A 27425-nucleotide genomic window follows, 5' to 3' on the forward strand; every position below is an offset into this window, starting at 1 on the left:
TATTTAAATGTCTGGTTTCAAAGAAATTACATAAGTAGCAGCATTCCTAAGATTTCACTTCAGCCTTTAAGTTTGACAAGAAACCCTTAGCTCAGACTTTGTACAGACTTTTTTTTTTTTTTTTTTTTCCTTCTTCTGAAAAATCAGATGTGATCCACAGGCCAGGAATTGGAAAAGACTCAGTCCCAAGGTTGCTACAGTGGCAGTCGATGATGAGAGGGGGGATATGCTCAGGCAAGTCTTTGGCTTTTCTCTGAGTTTTGTTCATCCTGGCAGATGGGGCATCAGTGTGACATTGAAGCACACAGACAAGACTTCTATGAAATGCCTCCAAGAGTTTGGCTTACCCTGTTTGTGCTCTCATCTCCAAGTCTTGACAAGGCAAATAAAAAGTCCATTGGCACTCTGGTTGCTGTCAGGAATGCCTGCACACATCTGCTCCTCAGTGCAGCTTCAAACCAGCTGGCTTGGGTTGCACAACTACACAGGAGCATTTGCATTTAATCTCTTTGCCCCCGAGGTTTCCATTCAGTCAGCAGTCTGCCTCAGGTGGTGCTGCCATACCTTGAACCACTGTTTTTCTAACAGGGGTGGAAAGAGCAGAGCAGAAACTGGAGGCGGGGGATCTGCCTCCCTGGCTACTGTCGATGGGACTGGGCCTGGTTTGCCTTTCTGATCCTAGCCCTAGCAAGTAAAATGAGATAAATGCAGATAGCACAACAGTAGCTGTGTTACAAATAATTCTGTGTACCAGTGGTTTCTCTTGCTTCTGGAGGTTTTACCAGGAAAAGGACGTGTTTTCACTAGGAAAATTCTGGTTGTTTAGTAGACCTTTGAAACCCTGACAAATGGGAGAGATAATCAAACCTCTTGACAGGGATGTTAAACTAGTTTAGTCATTTTGTGCTTATTTTTAATCTCTCCAGTGGAACAAAACTGCAGTGCAGTGTCACATGCTGTGTCACAAAGACGTCACATTGCTGTGTGAAACAAAGCGTCATTTTTAGAACTTAGGGAACTTTTCCAGCCTGTACGTTTGTTTCGTGGCGTTTCAATCCACAAATACTCGATACCCATAAAACGCGGGGTACGTAGAGATACTTGAGGTTCAAGACGATTTTCTTCCCCAGGAAAGGAAGACAAACGAGGTTGTTTCTGGGAATACACAGGTCCCAACCCCAACCGGGGACGACTCTTCCATAGGTGTTGGCAGTGGGCGGAATGAAGGACTCGACGGTCCCAACTCTGCCTGTCCCTGGCACCAGCAGGCACCAGGAGCCATCCCCACCTCAGTGCCGGACACAGATGCCTGGGCCTAACTGGGCTTTCACCACAGGGCTCATCCTGTGCCTCGGCCCTTTAGGGTTCTCCGGTTCCATCTGCTCCAGGACGCGGGGTCTGCCCCCTCCTCGCGGCAGGTCCGTGGCGGCTCACTCCAAGCACGGCTATGCTAATGGCCCCGATCGCCGCTCCGCACTAATTGCTCCGGATTGTTATAATCCCATTAACTCGGCCCATGGGGCAGTGCCAGGAGCGGCAGCCGCGCTCCCCGGACCCTTTAAGTCGTGCGGGGCGGTCCCTCCGCAGCGCTGACGCGGGCGCGGGGCGGCGCTCAGGGCGGGGCTGCTCCCTCCCCGCTTGCCCGCATCCCTCCCGTTCCAGATCCTTCTGGAAGGGCAGCGCCGCCCGAGCCCTGCCGGAAAGAGCCGAGGCGGCGCCGGGGCCGGGCGGGCTCCCGCCGGCGGCGCGTGCGCACGGCGGGCCCGCTGCCGGTTGGTGCTGGCGCTCCGCAGTGGGGGAGCGGCGGGCGCGGAGCCGCGGCCGGTCCCAGTCCCAGTTCCCGCGGCGCGCGCGGAGCACTGGGCGCAGCCATGTCTGTGGTCGGCATCGACCTCGGCTTCCTCAACTGCTACATCGGCGTGGCGCGCAGCGGCGGCATCGAGACCATCGCCAACGAGTACAGCGACCGCTGCACCCCGTGAGTACCGGCGCGCCGGGCCCCGCCCGCCGGGGGCTGCCCCGCGCCTTCCCCCCGCGGGATCACCCTCCCGCCCCGGCGCCCGCGGCTGTGCCGGCCGAGCCGGGAGCCGGGAGAGTGCTCCTTCTCGGCAGTGCGTGTGCCGGGGAAACACTCGTATTTCTGTGTGCGTCCCGGCTCCTGGCGGTGCGTGTCCTTGAAATCCCGCGCCGTGCTGCTGGAGGAGCCGCGCGGCTCCACGGGCACGGTGTATTCCTGTCTTTGCAGCGCTTTGGTTTGGGGTAGCCAAAGATCTCCGTGGAGTGCATGTGTTTCCCCAACTCTGGAACGGCTGCCAGGGCTGGGAGCGTTTCCATTAACAATTACATGAATGGTAGCGAGACTGGCGAGGAGGAGGAGGAGGAGGAGGTTGATTCAGCAGGGAAGCGGCGCGATGAGTTAGTTCCCTCTCCTTAAACCTGTTTTTACTTGCACCGCATCTGCTGGCCCTGGAATACCGAGGTCTGGCGAGGAAGACGCGGGGGGGGGGGGGGGGGGCAGTGGGCAACGTCCGTGATGATGGGAGACGCAAGAGTAGGTGGAGATTTTGCTTCTCTGTTTCTATGGGATACGTCTAGGATTTTTAGAGCTCCATCTGTGCATAATTTTGAAGGAGGATTCAGGAATTCGTGTAAAACTCGTAAAAATCGGGGGTTGGATGGTGCTTTCCTTTTTACAAAGCGACTTGTAGCCAACAGAGAAAGCTGTTTCTGCTGTGAGAGACTCTGTAGTAACTCCAGCACTGCTGCCCTGATCCTGGAAAAATGTAGGTGTAGGTTTGCTTTCTAAAAAGTTGCATTTTAAAAGCGCAAAGAAGTTGATTGCCAAAATGCATGGTGTCTGTTTTAGTGGGAATACTCCTTAAAGTTTTTTACTATTTAGAAAAATACATTTCTCATATTAACTCTTGGGGCGTAATTATCCTCATGTACTAGATACGCAGTGAAGAACTGAAATTCTGTGGCCTTTCAAATGCAAAGTATCCCATGAAATTGTTGCCCAGAGAATCCTCAGGCAGCTGCAGTTTCCTTCCTCGTGACGAAGAGCACTTCCAATTCTTAGCTATTTTTGGAGTGTGTTCTTTGCAGGTAGGCTTACCTGCATTTAATGTTTTTCACACTGCTGTCTGATTAACTGTACTTTCAAGATACTTGCAAAATGATTGTGAAATAGGTTCAAGTTAGCAATTACAGCATCTGGAGTGCACATGTACTTAAAGACAGTAGCTGTCACACTTAAAGTAGTATTTTCCTTGGCCTTTTCTGTCTCAAAATGTAGTAATACAGGAGAATTTGAGGAATGTCTTTTCTAATATTACTGTCTTGAGACAAACCAAACAAAGGTAAAGGGAAATGTAACAGGTTCATTACTGTTATGTAAGTTTATCATAGTAGCTAAATCTTTACTTCAAGTGGGATTTGAGTGGTGCAGACAGATCCAATTCTTAAATCAAAACTTCTCTTACTGTACATAGCAACACAGTAAACGAGCCTCTTATTTAAATGTTCCTATAGAGGTGCTCACATCGTGCAAGGGCTTGAATTAGCTTTTAGTTAACTACATCCTATAATCCAATGCTTGGGATTGTCAGTGTTTGTAAAGCCATGTATCATACCGGAAGCTTTAGCGCAAATACTTCACAAAAAAAGGAAAAATGTTCTGTCAATAAGCCATGCATTTCAGTAGAACTTGGATATTTCCTGGCTTTTGGCCCTGTATCTCTTTGAAAGTTTACTGACACTTGACTTCTCCTGAACTGGGACCTTCAGCAGGTCTGTTGAGCACATTTCCAGCGCTTCTGGCACGTTAAACTCATGGCAAATGGCCCTTTCAGGTGCTTTGCCTCACCACTGTGGTTTTGTGGAAAAACAAGACAGTTGTTGATAGCTCATAACTTACTTCAGACCAGGTGTAATTAATGTGATCACTCGCTGTAATTAAGATGATGTAATAAGAAATCTTGGAAACTACTGAATGTTTTGAAGCCAAGGAGGGCACATGTGTTTTTTTGACATCTCCGCTTCTCAGCGGAGGGAGGAAGAAACCATCCATCCCCCTGTGCTGGAAGTAATTGAAGTAAACCCTGGCAGGAGCTGTGGTGGCTCTGAGTTGGTGCTTTGTGCTGTGCATGTGGTAATGTGCAAGTAATGCTCTCTGTCGGCAGAGGCAGATTCCTTGCCTGAGAAGGTGTGATGCAATAGCATTGGTGTGTAAACCATTTACTTACTTTGGAAATTGCTCATTTATCCGACTTTCCTTAATTATCACAAAGAGTAATTGGCAACTGTAGTGTTGTGAAATCAAAAATTGTAAAAGTTGTTTGTGGAAGCTGAGCTACGTGTTTGAAAATGTAGGGTAATGCTTTGTGTGTATGCAGCAGTTAAATCTGGAGAAGGTTTTGGATGTCAGAGAGAAGAGGTTGCTAGAAAATACTGTCAAATTGCTGTGCCCTTAGTGATGGAGAGAAAGCAGGAAGCAATCTGCTAGAGTGACCTTTATACATTCATCAGCGATTGCATTTGAGCTGTGTGAAATCTGTGTTTCTCTGTTGCTTACTCCTGAATGGTTGTAGCCAGATCGCTTGCCTTTTAGGCAGGAGTTGTATTTCAGCTCTGTGATACGAAGGTGTGGTGTTAGTAACTTCCAGAAAAAAAAAAAAAAAAATTTCCCAAGGCAGTGATGAGGGACCAGATGGTGGCTGGGACCTGGGGCAGCCTTTGCTGATCCAGGGGAGTGTTCAGTGGTAGCCCAAGAAGCTGCAAGGAGCTGTGGATTTCAGTAGAGCTTCCCAAGCCCTGGGTGCGTGGGAGCTGTCCCCAGATCTCTCCCCTTCTGCCTGTTTGCGGCATGTGCCTGCTAGTCCTCAGTAGTGGAAGCACTTAACAGCTTGTTCAGCTCCGGTGGGCTTAGATGGTTTGTGGGCTCTTTAATTGTTGTCTTAGGATTGTTGCTAAGAGCTCTTAGAGTGAGAATGTGTCCCTGTCTGACTCAAGAGTTGTTGAGTCGAGAGAACCTGACTGCTAAAGTTCAGGGGTTTGAATTAAATCTTATGTTTTTACCTGTGACCCAGAAGTAACTATCAGTGCCTTTCCTTCATGATAAGATCTGTAGAACATACAAGCTTTTACAGAATTCCTTAAATGCAATTAGAATGACAACAGTTGAGATTGCTTGCTGTTTCTAAACTAATTTACAAAGAACAAAATAACTAGAATTCTGCTTCAGATTCTGGTGTGTCATCCAGTAGTGCTGTTACTTAACACATCCATGTTCTGCTGCTTGAATTCTTGTGAGTGTTCTAAAGTACCATGGAACTATTTTACAATGGTTTTTTTTACAGCTGAATTTTTTTTTTTTTTTTTTTTTTTTTTTAGAGCATGTGTATCTTTAGGATCCAAGACCCGAGCTATTGGGAATGCAGCAAAGAGCCAGGTAAATGGATCAAAAACTTTTTAGGCTAGTAAACAAGTTCATCTTGGAGAATATTGTCCTGGAGTAGTTTCTTCTGATAGCTTACATACTGTGTTTGTTGGGATTTGTTTTCATCCTTTCTTTGGTTAGAAGCCTGTCCTGAAAATAACTAGGTTAAAACACTGATGAGAGAATAGGTGTGGGGAGGCTTTACATCCAGATGGGATCTGAACTAGAGAACTTCAAAAGGAAGGGAAATGTCTTAATTTGTTGAAGGTTCATTTAAGGTTAATGTAGGTAATAGCTTCATTAGTTCCTGCAGGCAGCCACTGCAACAATACAGGATCTCAGATATTGCATGCTGTAAAAGAAAGCTCCTTTAAAATAAAAAGTACAGTGAAAATCGATGGCAGCAAGTTGATAGATGTTACAGAGAGAAGTACATTTGAATTTTTTTAATAGAGGCCATAGATTAAAAACTAGATGATTCTTTCTCTTTCCTCACACTTCGCTTCCCAGCGAATGTGTGGGGCTTGACAGTGGTCAGTGTGTGCGTTAAGCCCAACATAAGAAATGCCTTTCTGCACAGTCCTCTTTATCAGAGTTTCATGGGTAATGAAAATATCTTTGCCACAGATCATCACAAATGTAAAAAATGCGGTACATGGTTTCAAAAAACTCCATGGAAGAGCATTTGAAGATCCTTACATACAAGCTGAGAGGGCCAAACTTCCCTATGAACTTCAGAAGATGCCAAATGGCTCCGTTGGAGTAAAGGTGAGTGAGAGCTTTGGGTGGAATCTCTCCAGTGGTAGGGATGAGCACTTTGGGGCTTTGTCACTTCCTGTGTGGTCACTTACATTTTCCTTAAGAAAATTAAATACATTCCTGTGACATTCCTGTGTCTCTGCATAAGTCCTGTACTTTCTCCAAGATGTCCATTGAGGTTTCTCATCAATCATACTCATTTCCATAGTCACATTAGTAGCTTTTCACTTCACCTTACTAGATTTACCTTCAAATCTCTATAATTACAGTGTGAGATTATTAGTTCCCATCAGACATTCAGAGACTAAGTGTCAGGAAAACAATATAACGCTCTGAATATGAAATTTGAAGAAATTACTTTTAATTTGCTTCCAAACGAAATGGCAGGAGTGCTTGGGGTTGGTGGAGAAATGGTAGCTTGTTAGAAATTTGGGACACAGAACCTCCCATGAAGGCTGAGGACTCAGCTGTGTTCCCTGAGCAGGGCAGGACTGTTGGAATTGCCTCGTTTACACCTTCCCTCCCTCCTTCCCTGCTCCTGAGTGACTGTTGCAAGAAGCAGATGTTCCTTGGGTTTGCTCCAAAACTTGTATTTTTAGCTTGTGTTATAGGACAAAGTGATCCTATGTGTAATGCGCTTTTTTGTTGTTGTTTTTTAAATTTAAAAAAGCAACAGAAATACTGTATCATTGTGAATAGTCCCTTGGGATAACTGAGGTGTTAATCTTCCCACAAAAAAAGCCCAATCTGAACTGTTCAAGATTTGTTGCAGGAAGCACAAATCAATTGATAGGGAGTTGCTTGTGTCTAGAGCCTGGTGTTAAATGGGTCTCAGTGCTCAACATGACAAATAAAGTCCAAATGGCACATCTTGAGAGCAAAGTTGAGATGATTGATCACAGAATCCCAATGCTGTGTTTCAGGTGAGGTACCTGGATGAGGAGAGACTGTTTGCAGTGGAACAGATCACAGGAATGTTGCTGGCCAAACTGAAGGAGACTTCGGAAAGTGCTTTGAAGAAACCAGTGGCTGACTGTGTGATTTCAGTAAGTTGTGATATAATTATTGCAATCCATAGACAGCTTTATGCAAGCTAGGACCATTTATTATACCATGGTGCAATGGTAAGTGGTACAAGTAGTGGATAGAAATCATATCCCCAAAAATGGGCCTTTGTTACAGATTTTCCAATGAGAATCCTTCTCGAAGCACGTGTGCAGAGATGAAGAAGTCGTTAAACCAAGAGTGGGTTTTCAGAAACAACGTAATACTTAAGCTGGTCCAGTCTGTCTGTCTCCAAGGGCTACATACAGTATTTCTGATTACTGCAGTTTGTGTTCCAAATGGGAGCTGTCCTAGGGGCAAGCATATCCTCCTTGCTTCCAAAGAGCCTTCCTACATTCGTGTTAAATTTCTTTGTTACATGGTTGAGCACTGTTGTAGTGCAGTTGAATCGCCTGAACTTAGGGCTCTGAGGGTCATGCTGATAATTTGACAAGCCCAAACTACTTGACTTTGTTAGCAGAAGTCTTTTTATTTGGTTGGTTTGCTCATGTTTTTTTAGCTGGTGTCCTTACCCAGGGGGTAAGGGTGGAGCTCGAAGATGTTTTGTTCCTGATATACAAAGTCTTGTGTCTGCTTTTCACATGGTCTTTGTTTACTGGCCCTGGTGAGAAGTTTGAGCATGAAGGATTGCAGTTACCCCTTCTCTGTCAGAGGGAGACATGGGAACTGGAAAGCTGTGTACTTCAGCTGTTAGAAATCTGCTTTGATCTTTTTTCTTTCTTCCTTATGGCATACAAAGATACTGGGAGAATACCTCCCACACACAGGGATCCCTGGCAATGCCCCACAGTGGTAGCCAACAAAACACAAAGTGAATGGAGCTCTCCATCTGCTGAAGAGGTGCCAAGTGATTGCAGCCAGATCCTAAATGGGCTCAGATTGTGCTGTGGCTATTTTTGATGGCACTGTACCTTGTAGCACACTGTAAGCTGGCACTGGTGAAAGTGATATCTGAAAAATGGATACAGGTTCAAGTTTAATTCCAGCATTGCTGCATTGTTTCTGCCATTGACTTACTTTGAGGCTATGTGTGAATATTTGTTGGGTTGACTTTGTCCTGCACAAATGTTTCCAGAAACTGGTGAAGATTTTAAGATGACTCATCAGAAGAATCTGAAAAAGCATTTTCAGGATATTTTTTTTGGTGTGTGTTAAAATCTGCTTTATTTAAGACAACCCTGGATGCCACTTCATTTTTGTCATATTCTGAACTTTTAATTAAAATATGCACTAAAATAAATTACCTAGCTATTTTATTCAGGCTGCCTTATTAATTTGAGGGTAGCTTATAACAGTTTCTTGTGGTAATGACATTTATAGGGTAGCTTGATGGGCAAGTCTAACTTCTTTAAATTAAAAAATCCATATCCCGTAATATCCTATGTCATTATTTTTGGAAACAGGTCCCTAGTTTCTTCACTGATGCTGAAAGAAGGTCTGTAATGGCAGCTGCACAGATTGCAGGATTAAATTGTCTGAAGCTGATGAATGAGACTACAGCAGGTAAAGGGCTGGAAATTTTTTTGTCCTTTAAGGCCATTCAGGCTGTTGAATGTGAGGGTGATGACACACTGCTGTTACACAATTAGGAGCTTGGGAGAGAGCTGTCCAGGCTAGTACTGCCCAATCCAGCTTGGGAACTGGAAACACAGCAGTGGGGTGGTGTGCAGCATTCAGGAGGCACAGTGAGAGCTGGGGTTTGCTAACCTGAACACAGTCACACTTGGGAATAGCTTTGGAAATAAACCTGGGATCTGTGCTTAAAGTTGTGGCAGTCCTGTCAGCTGTAGCAATGGCACAACTGTTTCTATAAAGTAATTTACTTTCCTCTTCTGTGGTTTTGGTGAATTCTAGGGTAGAGCATAGAAGTACGTAAGACTTCATGGGAACTAAAGTTGGAGCTGCTTAAATCAGTAATTTTTATTTTTCTTGATTCTCTTTGCTTTTATAAAGTCTCAGACAGCTTTCCAAGTGAGTGCTGGCAGTGAAATCTTAGATCTGAGTAAATTAGTCTTCCAAAACATTTCTTTATTTCTTGGGCATGCTTGAATTTTGCAAAGCTAAGGTAAAAAATGCTGAAAGTAAGGCATTTCAAGGGAGAGTCTTAATCTGTGCAGTTTCACAAATTGCGCAGTGTTAATTTGGGTACAAGCACAACTGAAATACAGGGTGAGTCTTTATTAGTGCTAAACCTTCACTTGACATCTCTTTTCCTCTTGTCAATGAAAAATGTGTTCTCAACGTGTTTGTGGCAACTGAATAGAGTTATGAAGGTGTTTAGAAAGGGTGAACGTGGGTAGTGTCTGTCTCTTGGTAGTGCTTTCAATGTGTGGTCTGCAGCTGTGTGTGGCTTCCCCTCACCTTCCATGGGTTGGTGTTTTCCAGTTGCATTAGCCTATGGAATATACAAGCAAGATCTGCCAGCCTTGGAAGAGAAGCCAAGAAATGTGGTCTTTGTAGATATGGGGCATTCTGCATATCAGGTTTCCATCTGTGCTTTTAACAAGGGAAAACTGAAGGTAATCTTTCAAGTCATACATTAAAAGCCTGAAGTATTTAAAACTCGAAATAGTGCTCTGTGGAAAGATCAGTTTTTCTATAAAAAAAGGTCTGTAGAAAATATTTTTTAAAGACAAATACAAGTAGAATACAAAACCTCTCTGTTAAATTTTAGTTATCTCAGCAAGTCAGTTTTTGTAAAATGCAGAAGTGAAGCATCCTAAAGTGTGTTTTGGAAAGTGCTTGATAATTAAGCACGCTGCAGAGTTTTTGTGTCATGTTATATCCCTGAAATATTTGCATATTCAGGGAGCCTCCTAAGTGTTGTAGATGTGCAGCTGACTCACTCGTGGGAAATTCTTGAACTGTCTTAGTCTCTCCGAGATGTTGGGGTTCTTTTGTGCCATCCATGACAGTTCGAAGTCTAAATCCAGTAGGATGTGAAGTAAAACTGAGCAGTCTTTGTGCTTCCTGGTTTGGAGACTTCTGCCTGTGACCTACTAATGGCTGAATGCTTTTGTGGACCTGTCTCTGGTAGCCAAATGTCACCTGTGGCACCTCTTGCTGCACTGAGTAAATGACACAGAACAAGCAATGTCTGATAACTTCTGGTCTCGTTCTTTGACTCCTGCCAGGTCTTGGCCACGACCTTTGACCCTTTCGTAGGTGGTAGGAATTTTGATGAGGCTTTGGTAGATTACTTCTCTGAAGAATTTAGGACAAAATACAAACTGAATGTAAAAGAGAATCCCCGAGCACTGCTACGATTGTATCAGGAATGTGAGAAGCTCAAGAAGCTGATGAGTGCGAATGCATCTGACCTTCCACTCAACATCGAGTGCTTCATGAATGACCTGGATGTCTCCAGTAAGATGAACAGGTACTGGCTGCTGTTGCCACTGAGGGCAGGGGTTTGTGGTCTCTGAGCAGCTTGGTAACACCAAACACTCTCCCTGCCCTGCAGAGCTCAGTTCGAGCAGCTGTGTGCTGCCCTTCTGGCCAGAGTGGAGCCTCCTCTAAGAGCAGCCATGGATCAAGCCAGTAAGTAGAAGTAACTTAAGGTACTGCTAGTAATCCAGTCATTCTTGATCTCTTTAATGATTAACTTTTCAATGTATTTTTGTATTTATTAGAATTGCAAAGCTAAATACTGAAAAGTTAAATGTAAGTTCCATTCATATGCTTGCCATGAATGCATGATCCCATTCCCACCTCATTTAGTGCACATGCTACTCTGCAACCTTCATTATTGACCCTCGTTCACCCTGTGTCATGGAAAAGGTTGGGACTCTGAATTTATTAAAAAAGCACAAAACAACCAAACCAAAATGATGATGGTAAAAGATATTACACTTTACTGCAACCTTCTGGCCAGCCTGTTCCATGTGATACTTACATGTCCTCACTGACCTGGTAATTTGGCAGTATATTCTTAAAATGAATTACCTAAAGCATGTGCAAATAACAAAGTAACTTTTTTTTTTTTTTTTTTTTTTTTTTTTGCCTAATGTAGTGTAAAAGAGAGAATTAGACTTTACTAGGAAGGGTTTTACCCCCAGTTCCAGCAGCTTCACCTAAAAGAGAGGGAAGAACTCTGCTGATCACCTGGCTTGGCTAGATAGCGGATACGGGAAATAAAAACCTGAGTAACTGCTGAGCAGAGCTGTTCATGGACTGACAGTTGTTTGAGATGACTTCATACACATACCCTGATTTCAGAATTAAAAAGTTAACCTTCAAGTACAATCTGCTATTTATTAGATGTACTGACCTAAAAGGTTTTCTCTTTTGGCAAGCAAAATTAAGCCAGACATAAAATGAGATCTACTTGGGTTTCGTTTTGTTGGTTTTGTTTGGGAGAGTTCAGGTATTGTCCAGTAGTGCAGAAGACCCAATTTCACCCTTCCGGAGTTCATGCACAGCAGAAAGGGGATGCACATGGACAACACATTTTAAAGAACAGCTGTTTTCATTGATGCTTGGTTTCTGCATTTCCCAGGTTTATGCAACTAGAAAACTTTGTAGCCTACAGGAGGGACAAAAAGTTACAAAGATCTTGTCAGCCATGAAATATATTCATTGTCACAGTGTCTAGATAATAAGAGAACTTTTCTCTTTTTTCCTTTTTTTTTTTTTTTTTTTGTCCAAAGATAGCTTTTTGATATCTTGATGATAACTTAAGGGCATGCACTCTCTTTTCTAGAACTTCAGCGTGAAGATATCTACAGTATAGAAATAGTAGGTGGGGCTACTAGAATTCCAGCAGTGAAGGAACAGATCTCTAACTTTTTCTGTAAAGAGATAAGCACCACGCTAAATGCTGATGAAGCTGTTGCAAGAGGCTGTGCCTTGCAGGTATAGTTTCTGAAATAAAACTTTAGTATCGCTTCTTTAACATCATGTACTAATGAAATACAGCTAACCACAAGCAGAAGGTACTACAGCTGAAACAAGATATGGAGGGTTACTTGCTCTTTAGCTAATTCATGACAGTGACCATGTCAGAAACCAGTCTGTTGCATTCATTAATTTGCTGCTGTGTCATGTTAGAAGGATGGGCTTGTTAGAGACCTGTTAAATTTGAGGACCCATATTCTGCTGTTCCACTTCTGTGTAGTCACTGGGAACCTTTGCTGGGTATCTGCTGAAAATCACTGAGGAAGTAACATCTGTTACTTAAATGGTTCAGTTTAATTAACTGCAGGAAGTTTCTGTTAAAAAAAAGAATTCTATGATAAGCAGAACCTCCATATGACCTATATCATAAGTCTTAATTCTTGTACTTGCTATTTATTTGACTGTGATGAACATATGAACATAATAAAACTTCGGTCTTTTTTTTTTCCTAGTGTGCAATTCTTTCTCCAGCTTTCAAAGTGCGTGAGTTTTCCATCACAGATGTTGTTCCTTACTCTATAACATTGAGATGGAAATCATCTTATGAAGAAGGAACAGGGTAAGTTGTACAGTGCCTACAAAACAGTGTGTTTGGATATAAAGAAAAGTGTTGAGCTGTGGAAAAAAACAGGCTTCGGGCTTTGAAGCTGTCATGCACTTGAACACTTGAAATTTCAATTTTCTTCTTTTGCATTTTACCTTTTGGGTTCCAATTACTGCTTAACAACTGGAAATACAAGTAATTAAAATGTTGGAGTGAAGTTGCCTAATTCTTAGTAAGTGTGACATAAAATGCTTTGACACTGAGAGACCTTCAACCTCCAACTCTTGTTAAAAACTGACTTAAACTACATGATTGTTGCTTGGTTAGCAGGGCTGCTGATCTTTAACATACCTTGACTTTGATTATCTGTGAACTTAGAGGTTTAATGGTACTTAATGTTTTATTGCTTTAGTGAGTGTGAAGTCTTCAGTAAGAACCATGCTGCTCCATTCTCAAAAGTAATTACTTTCCACAAGAAGGAGCCTTTTGATTTGGAAGCTTACTATACCCATCCACAAGAAGTGCCTTATCCTGATTCCAGAATAGGTAAGGACACAAATAAAAACCCCATCCCTAACTCCCACTGATACAGGAAAAAGGGGTTCTCCTTTCTTGTAAGATATGTTACTTCCATATTTTCTAGCTTACAGAAGAGCTTAGGCCCTTTAGAAAGGCTCAGCACAGGCTTGTTGGTTTAAATGTAGTGATCAAACCATATTGACATCTCTGACAGTTTGTAAAAAAAATTCTGCATTCTTCCTTCTGTCTATCTTTACAGTTTCTGAATGCTTCAAAAGAAAGAGGCACAAAGAGTTTAGTGCTCTATTGTCTGGTTCTTTCAGTCTCTATAAAATTGATAGGGATCTTATGTGCCTGCTAGCTTGGGTTTTTCAAAGCAGTTGGATCAAAGGAGCTGTTGCCTGTCTGGACAGATAACTTGTCTAGTGCTATCTGTCATGTCTCTTTCTGTTAATCTGAGAATATAAAAGATAGGTGTTTCCTCAATTTAAGCATCTGTAGTAGAGTCTAAGGAATTAGATGGTACAAATAAGTTTCTTGGTAGCTAATGCTACCTTACTTGCAGTTATTAGTAGACTCCTTGGGGTCTTTAATTCATAATTTTATTCACTGATTTATGAATCAGATCCAACCTTGGTGCTGTCTGTTGGGCTGTCTATGCAAGAAGTCTGTGGTCTTGAGGAAGAAACATTCTCCTTTACATGTGCACATCATCTATGCTTAAATTTTCAGCAAGTTGCAAAATAAGTATCAACCCCACTGCTTTCAGAAACCTTGCTAAGCACTGTTCATTCTCCAAAAGCTGTAGTGCAGCCATGTTATCAAATTCAAACAGAATCTTTTCTCTCTGTTAACATTTTAGTTTTCAGTGTGAAGTTTGAGTTACGTGTACAGAAGAAACCATTTGAGATTAATCAGAGTAGTTTCTCTAGTGTGATGGTTACAGAAGGCAACAGAGAAGTAGAACGCCTAATAAAGTACTGTCTTGTTTCTTTATGAAATACAGATAAAGCAAAAACATCTTACTAATTATCAGTGAACTGATAATAATTGGGGAACCAGCTTTTAGTTTATCTACCTGCAGCTTACATCGTAGGATTGTCAGCTAAGTAGAAAGTTTCCAAATAGTTTCAGTTACATAAAGTCACTGTTTAAATTAACACCCTTAAAGGAATATGGAATGTGTTTGGTTTTTTTTCCTCTTTCTCTGCTTTTTGGGACAACAATTAAAGTCACCTCTGTTGTTTCCAAGGGCGTTTCACTATTCAGAACGTTGGTCCCCAGCACGATGGTGACAACTCCAAGGTGAAGGTGAAAGTGCGCGTCAATATCCACGGCCTGTTCAGCGTGGCCAACGCGTCCATCATAGAGAAGCAGAGCTTAGAGGGGGATCACAATGACACACCCATGGACACTGAGTCATCAAGTAAGAGCCAAGGCAGAGACGAAGAGCTGGTATGTAAAGCTTGTAAATATCTCCACTGTCATTCCGACAACAGAGCCGATAATTGCAGGTTAAGTCGCCGTGTTTCGCTTCTGACAGTTACTGCTTCTCCACCCTTAAATTGCTTCTTCACTTGTGTAACACATTTCTTCATGTTGATTACTAAAGTACTGGTGAAGTGTGGCACTAAGAAAAATGAATGGAAAAACAGATTCTAAAAAAATTAGTTAATTTTTTCATTGTTCTTTATCATCTCTCTACTACTCTTAGCATTATCTAGTGTTGCTAGTAAATGGCAGCATATTTAATGAGATCTCTTGACAGATTAATTCTAGAGGTTTGCTTTTCCTCACAAACTGTTTTCAATGAGTAAAAAATACATGTTATTTATTTATATATGGAAAACTTCACTGTCTCCCGAGAGTAGCTCCCTGTGAGGTGCAGCTGTACCCCTTGGCAGTGCATAGTTGAGAACTGGATGCCAGGGAACCCTTTGGAGCTGGAAACAGCAGTAGCAGTGCTGGCCCCAGCAGCCTTTCTCCTAAGATTTGGCCTTAGCTTCTCCCACTTTAGTTGGATATCCTACAGGAATTGGAGCAAATGGTTACACAACTAGCATTACATAATTGATATAGCCAACTTCTTAAATACTATGCTGCTTTCCAGGAATGTGAGCATATTTGAAATGCTGAGCATGATGCAGTTCCTTGTGGGCAAGTGCTCCATCTGTGGCTTTGTAATCAAGTGAGCAAAGGTTGGAAGTGCTAGAGCTGGCATTTAGTGTAAGAGGCATGTGGAGCTTACTAGGAGTGTGCTGAGTTCAGTGTGAGTAGCTGCTTCCCTGCTCGGACTTCCCATTTGCAGCACTTCATTCATCTAACACATCTTCTGTTTTACAATGGTGCTTGTCAGCAATTACCTTTCAGTATTGAGGATGATACCCTCGACTCTGAGGAGGAGGTTTGTGGTGTAAATGTGTCCTATTTTCCCTTCTCTAGCTATTTCCTGTAGGCAAAGCAGTTCCTCCCAGTTGTTGGCTTTTCTGTGTGAACAGTAAGAACAGTAAAATGAGGATTTACATTTTACTTTTTCTATTCTGAAGTGGCAAAACTTCAAATTTGGTAAAAGTAGCCTTCTTTTTTTCCGCTTTAAACGGCAACATAGGCACTTGTGTTAGAGTTTGAAATCCTCAAATAACTTTTTTCATTCTGCAGAACTAGTAGGAAATTACTTTACCTGCATATGTAGTTTGTGAATCCAGAAATATTAATTCCTTGTAATGGAGACAGTCTCGGACCTTTCAGGCTTTGGCTGCCGCTCGTTAGTTATTAAGGCTCTGGATCTCTGAGTGTTAGGATCATCCTGAAAACTTCAGACTTACCCATTACTGTGTCATTTAAAGTGTTTTTTGGTGATGACGGAGTTGTAATCCTTAAACCAAGTGATCTGCACTAGTAATTTAACAGACTTTCAGATTGTTAAATTTGGAATAAGGCATAGGTGATAAATTTACTGATAAATTTAAGTGAGGCTCTCTTTATTTTGGGTGGCAAGGAGGGAAGATAGTTGCACTCCCAAGAGGTTACTACTACTACAGCTAATTTTTATTGATGCAAGTGATAATTGCAGTGATTAAATTACTTCTGCTTTGGGTTGCAAACTTTAAAGTTTAGGTCAAAAATGATAGGAGGTCAAAGTTCTGGCTGTTCCATAGAGAACCCATTGTTGTTGCCTGTGTTGGTGGTGTGTTGCTAGAATGTTCTTTGATTTCATTTTATATGTATTTGTTTCTAGTTAAAGTGAGTATTCACAAGGCTCAGTGTAATTATGTAATGGGGACGGACAGCAACATTGAGCAGCAGAGTCGAATTTTCATTTAATTTGAAAGATACAAATACAAACACTACATCAAAATGCCTGTTTAAACATGGTGAAGCAAAAATTTTTAAGATTGATGCTGAAGTTCATATGTTGTCTATGATCTACTGTAATTGATAATCAGTCCTAAATCTTACAGCAAACCTTTGCATTCAGTTATGTAACTCTCGGCAGGATAAAATGCAGGTTGATCAAGAAGAAGGTGTGCAGAAAAGTCAAGCTGAACAACAGAACCAAGCAGATGAGGAAACAGAAAATGCTGGAACTGAAACAAAGGTTTGTATTCAGTATTGATTCGACATTTTTCGCCCAGTATTCTCACACTTACTGATTTTACAGTTTGCAAAACATGGGACTGTATTTAGAGGAGAGCTGTATTGAAATGGTTCAAGTAAGGAATCCTGCCATAGCACTTTCATTTTCAACTTAGCATGATTAAGACTTTGAAGTAGGTGTCTGTTGTTTAACCTGGTTTTGTAATGATGATGGAATTTAGGGAGATTAGGAAACATTGTGTAGAATAATATGCAGTGCTTTAAGCTTTTGAACAAGTTTTCTTAACAGCTCTTTAAAGAAGTTAAATTTCACCTGTTTCATTCAAAACGAAGGTGGCAGTGATTTTGAATACAGAGGAATAATTAGGTGCTAATTTACATAAGATTAATTTATAGCTGTCTTAACTAGTTTCATTTGTCTCTCTTTTTTGAGCATAAAGGTAGTAATATTTGGATTCCTGGAAGTTTCTTAGTAGTGTCTCTCTTTTCATAGGCTGCTTCTGGAGAAAAGCAAGATCAACCACCCCAGCCAAAGGCTAAAACAAAAGTTAAGAGTATTGACCTCCCTATACAGGCAAGCCTCTATAGGCAGCTGGGACAAGATCTGATCAATTCCTATATAGAAAATGAGGTGAGCAGCATGAACAAATGACCACTCAATGTCACTGTAAATAAGTAACTAAAAATATTTGCAACCATTGTCTTACATAATTTAGAATTCTTCAGGGGTTTGCCCTTAATTGTAAGAGGTTTTGTTTTGGTTGGGGTTTTTGGTGAAATGACTCAATTTCACTAGACTTAATTTAGCCCATTCTGCTTGTGCTTGTAGTGATGACTTACACAGAGGTGAACATTTTTATCAGTAATTTTGAATTATCAGGCCTCTGCCAAGTTCTCTGGTACAGTTTCAAGAGTAGTCACTAAGCCTGACAGTTAAAATGCTTTCAGTTTTAAGTATGCCTTTCTCGACCCTAGGGGAAGATGATGATGCAAGACAAGCTTGAGAAAGAACGAAATGATGCTAAGAATGCTGTTGAAGAATATGTGTATGAATTCAGAGACAAACTGTGTGGAGTCTTTGAGAAGTTTATCACTGAAGAGGTTAGACTTGCCTATATGTTTCAGAAAAGTTCCTTTGTATTTACAGCTTTTGAGTGTGTGTTCTGTGGAGGCTGCAGCGGTCTCTTGGACTAGTTTGGAGTAAGAGATGGTTTGACTTCACAGCAGTGAAGCTCAAGTTAATGCTTACACCTGACATTTGACTTGCAGAGCTCTTTATTGCCTGAGAATTTCCTCAGTGGCAAGGAAGGATCGGGGATGCAGGCAGAAAGTAAAAACCCTCTGGTCAGCATAGGAAAGTAGGACAGATCACCACGAGCTTCTGAATGGCATGAGTGGGTAGGAATAAAAAGAAAACGAACTGAGAATATGGAAGACTCTTGAAGAGGTGCATGGGCTGTCTTAAATAGCCTCAGGACTGATTTTATAACTCTGGTAAACTTCACCTGCAAATCACAGGAGCAGGGCTGTCCTGCCTCTCGTCACTCTTTAAATCTTGGCTTTGAAGTCTGTTAATTACTGTTTTCCTTTGCTATCACTTTGAATATTTTAAGCTGATGAAGCAGTCCTTTTTTGAGTAGGGTGGGTTTGTGCCGGGGAGAGAAGTCCCATTTGATGTATTCCCTTTTGAACTGGACTGTCCATAACTTGCTTGGTAGGATTCAAACAAGCTGACCTTGATGTTGGAGGACACAGAAAACTGGCTTTATGAAGATGGAGAGGACCAGCCAAAACAAGTATACATGGATAAGCTTCAGGAATTAAAAGTAAGGTTTTAAGTTGTTTTCTAGAAAAATCATTCTTGTGTGTTTGGGGCAGGGGGTGTTCAGGTTGTGCATGTTCAGTTATGAAATGAACATAATACTTAGAACTAGAGATGCACTTTCTTTTAATATGAGTTGTGCTCTTAATTTGAAAATGGTTGAAATGAAGCAGACTGTCACTCATGATAATAGATTTAATTGCTATGGGAATTTTCTGTCAGACTTACAGTCTGAAAGAGGCTTTTGAGTAGCTTGACTGCACTCCTGGGTAATGAAAATTGCACTCCAGAATATATATTCTGTTCTTCCTGTTCTCAGTGGTCTTCTATAGATGTATTGTAAGACCAATTTTTGGCTCTAATATCCAACAACAAAGGCTCTGGAGTGCTTTAACAGTAGCTTCCATTGTATAATTTGATTATTAATGACAAACACCCCCTAAATGCTTCAGATTTTAATGATCTGATGGGGGAGATACGAGTTGTGATGAATTACTACCTTCAAGTTGAAGTATGTCTCTAGTCCTTGGGCTCCAGCTGTTTACTCTCCAGTCAGATTTCCTCTGGGGGAGGGATAACTGATGGAAACAGCAGTGTAGATCCAGGCAACTGCCTGGATACCAGTATTCAAGAAAAGGAAAAAGCAAACAGTGGATAAAATCAGAAGTTTTCAGATGAACTACTTGAAAATTAAAGCATCCATTAAAGCCTGACTGTTTCTGTTCCAAATGCTCTTTTTGCAGAAAACTGCAAAATACCAGCCTATTAAGGACAGTCACTATTCCTGTGTTTAAACGTCTGTTTTTTTGGTTGTTGGACTAAAGCAATATTCAAAGACTTAGCTCTTTGGGTGGGTGAGAAAAGGAGTTTCAGGCAGCCTTCCTTCCCATGCTGCATTGTATTCTTAGACCAGACTAAAGGAAATACGTGTTTTGTAAAGACCCTTGTGCTTATTACTCCAGAAATTTGGACAGCCTATCCAGGAAAGATGCATGGAACATGAAGAGAGACCAAAAGTTCTAAATGAACTGGGAAAGAAGATTCAGCTCCTTATGAAAGCAGTAGAAGCATACAAAAATAAGGTAAAGCCAAATTATTTAGTTGTTCAATGATTATAGGTGTTTTGAGTTTGGCTGTAGAGTTTTTTGTGTTTAAAAAAGTCCTATAAAGTTACATCTTAACACTGCTTTAGAAGGGTTGTTGTACTTCTGCTCCTGAGAACTTTAAACCTGTTTTGCATTGCTAGCAAAAAAGAGCTTCTTCATGAGAACATAAATCAAACATTTATGTGTTTTTATGGTGGCTGGTACCACTTGAAATGGATCTCTCAATTTACAGCTGTTAGCGGTGTTTCTGTAACTTCTAAGATTAATTTAATTGGGGGAGCAGCATATTTTAATTGGTGATACAAGTATCTGTCTCTCTCCTTAGGATGAAAAATATGACCACCTAGATCCTGCTGAGATGGAGAAAGTTGAAAAATACATTAATGAAGCTATGAATTGGTTGAACAGCAAAATGAATGCCCAGAACAAACTAAGTCTAACTCAGGATCCAGTTGTCAAAGTGGCAGAAATACTAGTAAAATCTAAGGTAAAAAAAAAATCATTGTACTTGTTGCATTCTAATCAGGTTTTTCTGAACCAGATTTTGGCCTAGATCTGAACTAGAATATTACATCTACAGAGATTTTAAAGCTATTTAAAAATCTATACAGAGGGAGCAGCAGTTTTAGCACTCTTCAGTGTGGGCTCTTGATGTACAGTACTCCCTCTGCACAAGCCCTTTTAAAATACCCCGAGTTACGGCACCAGGCTTCTACAGAATGGATTGTCATATAAGTAGGTAACAAATCAGAAGCTCGTCAGGTAGTGAAAGGCTTTTTTTGAAGTTTCTAACCTTGATAGAATAGAGAAGTCTAGTCCTTGACAATGAAATTCCAGGCCATTATGGCCCAGAAACAAATGAGAGACGTTGTAGTTGAGTGCAGTTGCTGAGCCACCAAATGACCTTGCTGTCTCACTTGTGTCACAACTAGGAATTGGATAGCTTCTGTAATCCTATTCTATCCAAGCCCAAACCGAAGATAGAACCTCCCAGTGATGGGCAGTCCAAAGCCAACGGGGAACACAATGGACCAGTGAATGGACAGAGCGCTACGGAAACAAAACCTGAACCAGCAAAGGACAACCCTCAGCAGACCAAACCCCCCGGAGAGATGGAAGTGGACTAAATCTTGCATTTCTTTTACTTCATTAAAATAGTGCAAGTAACCACAGGGTCCATTCTTTTTGTCTGGTACACACCTCAGATGTTCAGTTATTCTTAGCCAACCTTCTGTCATTTGTTGCTGAGTAGTTTTGAAAGTGTTTTATATTAAGTACACCTTAATATAATGTTCATTTCCACTGATGTTCATTTCCACTGATGCTGCTTATGTGGAGCTTTAGCCAAATGTAGATTGTATAAGTCAGTTGAAGCTTTCCCAATATATTTTATATCAAACATACAGAATTGATATATAAATGGCAACAATCTACCTTATTTAAAGCTTTTATTGTGGATAAACCTCAGCTCCTTTATTCAGGAAAGGATACTGTATTGCACTACTGATGCTCAAGTGTAGATCTAATCGCATCTTTATTTTGGAAAAAATATTGGAATTGAAGTGGCAAAACCTGTCACTTGAAGCACTGACCTTTTCTAGTTATTGTATTGTTATAATTTAAATATTAAAATAGAGGTTAGTTGGCATACCAGTCCATCTTGTTGATGTACCATGAGAATTGTACGGTCTTTTTCATAGGAACTGAATAATTTGAGCTTAAGCGTTTTTTAGGTTCCCATACCACTACCAGTCTTCATGACAAACCGCTCCAGCAGCGTGGCTCTGCCGTGTGCTGGAATTCCTGGTCTGTGCACATTGCTGTACATACCCTACTGCACTTAGGACACGGTGATGCTCGGGAGAATAGGATGAAAGGGGACAACATGCAAGGCCTGCTGCATAGCTTTCCCTTGAAAATGTCTTATTGCACATGGAACTATTTCCACTTCCTTTGTTTTGAATTCAGTTCACATCTTGATCATATCTCATCCCGGGGAGGAGAAACAACAGAAACAGTGCTGTGCAAACTGGGTATCACCACACTGATTTTGAGGTTGTTTAAATGCTCTTTGGGGCAAACTTGAAAGAAAAGCTGAGAGCTTATTTAAGCCTTGATGCTTGGCCCATTAATCGTTTGGTCAAGGATCAAAACAAAAGAGTTTAAAAACTGGATATTATTGCCCCAAAGATGGAATCTACTTGATGAACTTGCATAGCTTACCCCTTAGCTTTGGTCATTTACTCTCTAATGAAAGTGTCTACAATGTATTACACAGCAGAATCACTGTTGCCTTTGGTAAGTCTTAAACGTTGTCAAAGCCCAGTGTATGTTCCAAATATATTCCAAATGCCTCTGTCAGTCATTGAGGTACTGCAGCACTTGCTAAAGCCAGTCACCATTGATTTAAAACACCTCTTCTGTTATCAGAGTGGGAATGGGCTACTCTTAACTATGAAAAGTGGTTTCTTTACCCAGTCAGCATAAGAAGCTGAGATTAGTTGCAGTGTAAAGCCTCAGTGACTTGAACTCTGTCCCAGAACCAAATTCAGATATTAATCAGGCACTCCTGCAGCAGCTCTCCCATATGAGGTGTTGCTGTTGTAAACAAGTGAAGAATCACAATCTTGTTTCTGGCTTTGGCAGCCATTTTATCTTCAGCCATGCCCTTCATCTTCTACCACTGTTCATGCTACAAAAAGTAATTCGTGACCCCTGGTAGAGGTGAATTCACTTCTCAGATATTTTCACAGAAAAAGGAAGCATCATTTACAGCTGTGCATAAACCTGCCAGACTAGTTCGAGTGCTGTAATTGCATCTTCATGACTGACATCCAGTCACTGAGGTGTGTGTACTTTGCTTTCCTTCCTGTTCCTATTCCATGCAGTCAGTGTAGGTGGTCTGACACTGTAAGTTTACATGTTTAAAGCCCTGGAACAAAAACTGAGTGACCTTGAGGAGAGTTGCTCTGCAGCTCCTCTGCAGCCTCAGTCTTGAGTTCTGCCACGGTAGTCACACCTCTGGCACTGAGGGGGTGACTGTACTGCAGCATCAGTTGTCCTTTCAGTCATTCAGGACTGAGCTGGCTTTGGTCTCATAGGCTTTAAGACCATTTATATCCTAATGGCTTTTACCACAGCAGTGTAATCAGTAGCATTGTCAAGTACTGGCTTCCTAACAGCTGCACAACAATTTGTCTAGGTAGACTTCTTGGTACCTGTGGCAGAAGAGCACAAAACAGCAGAAATCTCCAGTAGCTAAAAGGTCATGTGCATGAACAGAGTGTCTTCTGCTCATGGCCATCAGATGCTTAATACTACATTACAGCTGTTTGAGGCAATTCTTAGGATAAAGGCTAGAAAAATTCTGCACGCTTAACAGCAGATATGGTTCAGACAAACAATTGTAGTCAAGTTTTCTTACTAGATTAGGGATTTTTTTGCTGTGCATCTGGTCTGTCTCTAGATCCCTGCTGAAGAGGAATGCTGCCCACAGAAGCTGGCTCTGAGGTCCGTGTCAGGAGTCCCATTTGGGAGGGCAGAGTTGATCTTTCCACAGCAAAGTTCACGTTAAAACATGACTTGTTCCTATGTAATCTGTTTTCTGTTAAAAAGAGGAGATTTTACCAGTACAGATTTAAGTACACACTATGCACAACTTGAGGTTTTGTGTGTCAGACTCAGAAGCAAGTTCCCTTTGCCTACCCTGACAGCACCAGAATGAGTATCTCTGCAACAAAGCTTTGTTAGGGAACCAGCAGTGGTCTGTTACTCTGCATCTTGTATATTGCAGGTATTTGTGATAATGTCTTACTTGAAACTTTCTGCTGAGGGCAAGATACATTTCTAATGTTTGAAAATGTCCCCTATGTCCCACAAAAAAAAAAAAGGAAGCAACACTATCTTTGTAAAGGCAGTAGTTTTGTTTAAAAAAAAAAAGGTTTGTAAATCAGGTTCTAAAGTCCCATGTAAAGATTTAGTTACAAACCAGCATAAGTACATTATTTCATTTTACCAGTGAGTGCTTCCTTCTTTCCTTTGAAGAGGACTCATTCTCTCCTGTCCAGAGCATTAATGGGCTTGCTCAAGAAAGGACTTCAAAATTAATTTGTTTTAATTTTCTTTACTGAACTCAGTTTAGTTTAGAACTGATTCATGAGTTCCCTTCCACTTCTTTTATTACGGTACTTTAGACTCCAAGGAGTTTCTTTGAACTTCATTTAGATGTAACATAAACAGATTTGTAACATTTAAGTTAGGGTTTTATGCCTTCTTTCTTTAACCTGCTGCTTCATGACAAAATACCCCATGATTTTGAATGAAGTTTTTGATTTTGCATGTCTGAATTTGAATGAAGACTCCTCTCCCTTGCTTGCTTCTGGCAGCGTCGATCTTTCACTGCTTAAATGCTGCCTTTGGGGCATGCTTGCAAAGCGTGGAGTGAGCAGCTGGCTCCTGAATGCTCAGAGGCAGGTGGGAAGTACCCGACCTGTATTCCCCAAGCTGTGTTCCTGGTCTGCCTCCCAAGGCCCCGGGGCAGAGTGAAGGGGAAGGTGCCCTTCATGGCATGGCAGCACAGGAGGGGGCATGCAGTGTCTGGGGTGCAGCTCCAGCATTCTGGACACCTTGTGGTGTGTGGGATGGAAGTTTTGGTTCTTCCACATACAAGTGAGAGCTGTTAACGTAAAGCATCCAGTCTGTATTTGATAAGATTTCTTTGTATCTTCAACATTTGAAATTCTTTAATACTTCCCAACATCTCAGTGTGCTGAACTCCAGTAGTCTTTCCTACAGCTTGCTACAGATTTGGTTCTCAAATACTCGGTATTTAAGTGGGGGTTTTCCTGTAAGGATTATGTAAGCGTAATTTCAGGAAACGAGCTGGCAGGAGACTTCCCAATTATTTTTTGACACCGGTGTGAAAAATTAATACCTTTAACAAAACCTGGAATCTACACTTCTCAGAGGTCTGGTTATCCATGCCTGTCAGTTAGCCAATGTTAGCATCCAGAACGTGAGGCCGTGATGCAAACACGCTGCACTTGCTGGTTCAAAGCACCTGCCCAACTGCTGTAGGAAAAGAGGCTGAATTCAATTCCCACAGATCAGTGCCATCATGAACCTCATTCCTCAAAATGGGACTTCCATTGCTGTGTAATCACACTGTAATACTTCAATACACTGACTTCTGTGAGCCCTTCTCAAGTGAAGCTCAGATGCCCAAACTTGAGTTGTGGGCTGGTATAAGGTTTGCCTGCTCTAAGGATGCTTACATTAATTGCCACTAATTGCTGTGAGTTTATTAATTGGATGGAGGAATATTCTGTTGCCTCTTACACTTTTGCTAGTCTTAAGCTTTCCCATCTTTCAGGCACCAGGAGACGAAAACTCACTGAAACTCTCTGTCAAAAGAGGTGGTACAAAACATGTTGCTTAACAGAAGGCGTTAATGCCTCATAAATTTTAATTTAAACTCCCAAGATAGCACTTGGAGTATAAACACAAGCTCTTAGTAGCTACAGAAAGTGTGTGGTGGCTGACTCCTAGCTGAATTTGTAATTCTCCACAGTTGAAATTTGAAGACTTCAACCATTTACTACATATGTAAATAACAGTGAAAACAACTAAATGTGACTGTTGGCACTGCAGAATACTAAACCAGGAATGTGCTTGATGTGACTTACTTGATACAGCTATTAAACCCTGGTTTCATTCTTTCCTGGTCAGAAGGAAATACGTCAAGCAATGAAAACAAGGAGTCATTGCAATGAAATCCATGAAGAATAACTTTAAACAAAAATGCAGTTAAGAGCTATATGCACCAGCCACCTCTACCAAGTGTTGTAACAGTTTAATTAAATTAATCAAAACAGGTAGTCCCTGAATGTTGCAGTGGTTGAAAAAGTTTCTTTCCATAGTCGATAACCATATCTCCACGGGTTGAGGGGGGAAGAGATGGGAATGTCAGAATTCAAAGCGGTGTTTAAGTATGGAAAATGTTTACGATGTATGTAAATGGGATTCTCAGTAGTGACAGATCGTGTGCAAATTGACAAGACTTCAATTTATTTTTGAATGGCAATATAGATTGTCAAGGTTGTGTATAATTATAATAAATATATAAACCGCTACTTGAACCATAAATGACCACCCACGACCTCGTTTTTGCATCAATGTTCTTAAAAACAGCTTTGTCTGATGTCAGGGGTTGATACAATGCCAGTTTGTCCAAAAGGCCACAGGTAAGATAGAGGTGGTTTTAGTGCCTCACCTGTCCTGCTGTGGCTTCTCTCGCCCTTCTCTGTCCAGGCTGCTGCAGCCCAAACATAGCACTGCTTTGCCTCTGGGGAGCTCCAGTTATTTCCACAGCTGCCATCGCATCTCTGCCTTTGGATGAGCACAAATTTCCAAGTTTCCAGTAATTCATCTTTCATGAATGACTTACTGCAACATACAAGTTCAAGGTAGTTTTGAACTGCTGGGGAGAATTGAGGGCTTTGGGCACTGTTGGTTCTCTGAGAGATGAGGAGGTGCAGCTGGAAAGCAGCAAGCTGTGGGATTACTCCAGGAATTTTTTTATGCGCTAGCAGTGTAACAGGAATCGCTCCATCCTCCATCAGGATGCAATGACTGTAGAATTCTGCATAACCTAGACAAATGCACCAAAACAACCTGATTCAACATTTTTGTAACCTTCTTCCTCAGTACACTTTAAAAGCTCCTCGCAGTCTGCATTTCTTCCAGGCTTTGCATTCTTAGATCTCAATAAGTAACAAAATGTTTCAGCTATATTAATTTCACAGGCCAGGTTTGGGATTTAGGGGTGGGAAAAGGTCCTTCCTATTAAAAAACTACCTGTATTTACATACATATTTACATACGTGTACGTATACATGCACATATATTGTGCATATGTAAAAATGTACACTAGAAATCGTCTAACAGCCAGTACAGGAGAAAATACTGTCCTTAGCCTACTCTGCTGTCTGAGCATCTCAGACCACTCAGTCAGCCCCTTCACACGCCAGTGCTTACCAGCTGAGCAGGGATGTTCATCTCCAGGGAAAGTATTCCACAGCCAAACTGCAAAAGAGGACTGTTCTAGCAAAATAGTGTGAACGTAGGAAGAATCACAGAATACCCTGAGCTGAAAGGGACCCACAAGGATCCTCGAAGTCCAACTCCTGGCCCTGCACAGGACACCCCAGCATTCCCACCATGTACATGAGAGTGTTATCCAAACATTTCTTGAACTCTGTCAGGAAAAAACTTTCCCATTTTACTTATTGTTTTCACATCTTTCAAATGCTCCTGTTGCAATAAATATTCCCCACCTATTCCATCATCTACCTGCACTGCCTTGTCTACAATATGAAGGCAGGACAAAATACTCTTACATGGCGATTTTAGCATAGGGAGTGGAGATGGAAAATGAGGTCCGAAGTGCAAAGATCACCAACTCTATTTATGATGACATTTCTAAATGTGTGCTTTGCAAAGTCACTGATGAAATAATAACCACACCAGCTCTTGCAAGCTTTTATTAAGTGAAGATTAACAATCTGCTCACAGGTTGTTAATCAGTGGCATTACCTTTGCTGGCTTTGAGTGCTAATTTACAAAGAATCAACAACCCAGCTTATCTCTCTGTTGGTTTTTCAAAAGAATTTCCCTGTAACA

At 41.4% G+C, this 27425-nt stretch overlaps 1 protein-coding gene across 2 annotated transcripts; it reads left to right on the forward strand.

The window, feature by feature from the left end:
• Positions 1-1686: 1686 nt before the first annotated feature.
• On the forward strand, positions 1687-25879 carry HSPA4L (heat shock protein family A (Hsp70) member 4 like). 2 transcript variants are annotated; one of them, XM_082281844.1, is made up of 19 exons: positions 1687-1978; positions 5392-5449; positions 6065-6205; positions 7120-7242; positions 8665-8764; positions 9647-9780; positions 10396-10640; positions 10725-10801; positions 11964-12115; positions 12610-12716; positions 13114-13247; positions 14473-14675; positions 16699-16818; positions 17311-17448; positions 17793-17918; positions 18536-18643; positions 19602-19721; positions 20071-20232; positions 20678-25879. In XM_082281844.1, exons 1-19 carry the CDS (start codon positions 1872-1874, stop codon positions 20870-20872), a joined length of 2550 nt encoding a protein of 849 aa, XP_082137970.1. In that variant the 5' UTR covers positions 1687-1871; the 3' UTR covers positions 20873-25879. The 2 variants fall into 2 exon arrangements, with proteins under 2 accessions (XP_082137970.1, XP_082137971.1); XM_082281845.1 differs by having other exon boundaries at positions 16717-16818.
• Positions 25880-27425: the final 1546 nt, after the last annotated feature.

The sequence above is a fragment of the Coloeus monedula genome, assembly GCF_965178545.1.
Source record: "Coloeus monedula genome assembly, chromosome: 5".
Classification (NCBI taxonomy): Eukaryota; Metazoa; Chordata; class Aves; order Passeriformes; family Corvidae; genus Coloeus; species Coloeus monedula.

Bases quoted from the DNA above. Each gene is read 5' to 3' on its own strand.
- HSPA4L (XM_082281844.1), top strand. From the start codon at position 1,872: ATGTCTGTGGTCGGCATCGACCTCGGCTTCCTCAACTGCTACATCGGC. The intron at 16,819-17,310 runs GTTTGTATTCAG...CTCTTTTCATAG, and splicing joins ATGCTGGAACTGAAACAAAG to GCTGCTTCTGGAGAAAAGCA. The intron at 17,449-17,792 runs GTGAGCAGCATG...TCTCGACCCTAG, and splicing joins ATTCCTATATAGAAAATGAG to GGGAAGATGATGATGCAAGA.